We start from the raw sequence: 2,289 nt of genomic DNA on the forward strand, positions 1-2,289 counted from the left end.
GATCTGGAGGTGCGTTTCACTGCAGTTCGGTTTTCCAGTCCCTTCTGTTAGATCTCACCAGAGGGGCCCCCAGCGTTAGCCAAGGTCAGTCCTGCACACTTGTTCTCACGCAGGGCCCCAGCAGCCCTGTCCTGCATCTGCCTACGTGGGCTTTTTCAGCTGGGTCTGTGAGGGTGCTTTTGGCCCATCTGGTCTCGCGAAGGGCTGGGTGCTCTTTGTAATGGGGTTATTGACTGAGCTGCGCTGGACTTGTCCCAGGGGCCTGTCTCAGTGGGGAGCTCAAGACATCACTCAAAACCACCGGCACCCTGGGTTGCCCATCCCCTCTGGTAACTGCTCTCAGAGAGGGCCCCAGAAGAGCCACTGACCTTGTGGCTGCCCCGACCCTCAAGCGCTCACCTGTGTGCACTATTGATGTGATTCCTAGGACCTACAGGGACCCCACTCGTGGGTCCCCTGTGCCCTGGGGAGTGAAGGGTGAGGTCTGCGTGAGGCAGCCCTCTGAGGTCAAGTGTTTTCACAGCCTGGGAGTGGGGCCCTGTGAGGACAGGGACGAGAGCCGTCCCTCTGCGCACCCCCCCCCCAGACAGCAAAGGAAAGCTCAGCGCAAAGCTTTATTGATGTAGCCCAACCTGCTGGGTAGCTCCTTCCAGCAGGCTTGCAGGGACGGCAGCCCAGGGGCCAAAGCAGGTTTGGGGAACAGTCCAGAAGTCAGTGTCCAAAGCTGAACTCCGCCGTCAGGCCGTTGCAGCCACTTCCTGTGTGGGAACAGCGGTGACAGCTGAGGCCAGTCCTGCCCTCTACCCAGCACGGTGTGCTCAGGCCGCCTCTCCCAGCGGGGAGCCAGCACGCAGCCCCCTGGCGTTGTTGGACTGGTTGGTGTTGTGTGTCAGAAGCAGCTCGTCCTCGCTGCCGCTGTGTGCACCCTCCTCCTGGCTGGCCTCTTGTGCCTGTTCCAAGAAGCTCAGGTGCCGCAGAGCCTCGGCGCCCCCGGACGACAGCAGGTCCGTGGGCTCTTCCAGCTCCGAGTCCGAGTCATTGGAAAGCAGGTGGGACCCTGGGGAAGTCCAAGAGAGGACCAGAGTCAGGCCGACAGGGAAGACAGCCGTGGCAGAAGAGCAGAGGGAAGAGGACTCACCTGGGGGCCCCTCCTGCGAGGGCTCAGCTGCCGCCTCGCCCACCTCCAGGAACGGCACCTGCCCCGCTGCATCTGTCCACTGAGCGGCCGCCCCATCCTGTGGGTATATGAGGTCAGCTGGGGCTGGTGGCCTGCGGCTCCACTGCCCACCCTTGGCTAGCCAGGCGCCCTCTGTCCCAGGACACGTCAGTTTGAAACAAGCCCACCAGGCAGGCCCAGCTAGATGGCCAGTCTGGTCAGGACTGAGCGAGGCAGCCTTGGGCCTCCTGTGGCCTGGGCTAGTGCTCAGAACCCTCCACACCCCTATGGCTCCCTCCAGTTCGTGTCCAGCCTCGATGCAGCCCTGGGCCTGCTGCCCACCTGGGTGCTGGGCGTCTCCTCAGGCTCGTCCTCAAAAACCAGTCCATAGTGTGCGATGAGGGTCTCCACAACCCGTGCCTGGTGGGGGTAGTCTACGAGGGAGGACAGGGACACGGTGGCCTCCGTGGGCCGCGGCCGCAGTAGTGTGGGCCCAAACACGATGCCCAAGTTCCCCGGGGTCATCTTATTGTCTTGTTCCACCTGCACGATCCTGGGGGTGGGCAGTGGGCTGAGCAGGGGCAGGGCACCACTTACCCACACAGGCGGCGCATCGGGGACTGCAGTGTGGCTCCGGGGACCCCAGCCCGCCCGCCCCTCACCTGCGCAGGTGGCGCAGCAGGTACTGCAGCGTGGCCCTGTTCTCAGGCGGCAGGTCCTGCAGCAGCTCCCGCAGCCGGCCTGCCATGGCCACGGCCGCTGCCATAGCACTCTCGCCCCCGGCTGGCCGGCCCCGTGCCGCCACCTTGGCCTCGGCCTCGGCCTTCAGGCTATCCTTGGCCAGCCCCACAAGCCCATGGTACAGGCGAAAACACAGCAGTGGCTCCGGCAGCTGTGGGAGGCGGGAGGCTCAGGGACCTCTCTCCACGAGGCTCCACCCCACCCACCACCGCATAGCTGGCCCAGCCCCTGCCACCTCACCTGGCGCAGGTAGAGCTTGAGCACGTTGCTGATGTCATGGGGTGAGGCCTGCGACAGCTCCACCAGCTCCTGACCGTTTTCAAATGCCTGGCACAGCTTCTCCACACGTGTCTTCACCCCGTTGACTCGGTAGATGCCCTGGGTGTGGGCTC

General features: G+C 64.4%; 1 protein-coding gene across 1 annotated transcript in view; it reads right to left on the reverse strand.

Moving 5' to 3' along the window:
• Positions 1-601: 601 nt before the first annotated feature.
• Positions 602-2,289, reverse strand: part of ARHGAP45 (Rho GTPase activating protein 45) — a 13,193-nt gene continuing 11,505 nt past the window's right edge. Inside the window, exons 16-20 of the mRNA XM_045300025.1 lie at positions 2,138-2,286; positions 1,819-2,048; positions 1,499-1,709; positions 1,139-1,235; positions 602-1,057 (exon numbers count right to left, since the gene is read on the reverse strand). Coding sequence (XP_045155960.1) covers positions 819-1,057; positions 1,139-1,235; positions 1,499-1,709; positions 1,819-2,048; positions 2,138-2,286 — 926 coding nt within the window. The 3' untranslated portion in view covers positions 602-818. The remainder of the gene's footprint in view (positions 1,058-1,138; positions 1,236-1,498; positions 1,710-1,818; positions 2,049-2,137; positions 2,287-2,289) is intronic.

Source organism: Echinops telfairi, unplaced genomic scaffold (genome assembly GCF_000313985.2).
Source record: "Echinops telfairi isolate 266 unplaced genomic scaffold, ASM31398v2 ScPeMD7_7459;HRSCAF=8497, whole genome shotgun sequence".
Taxonomy (NCBI): Eukaryota; Metazoa; Chordata; class Mammalia; order Afrosoricida; family Tenrecidae; genus Echinops; species Echinops telfairi.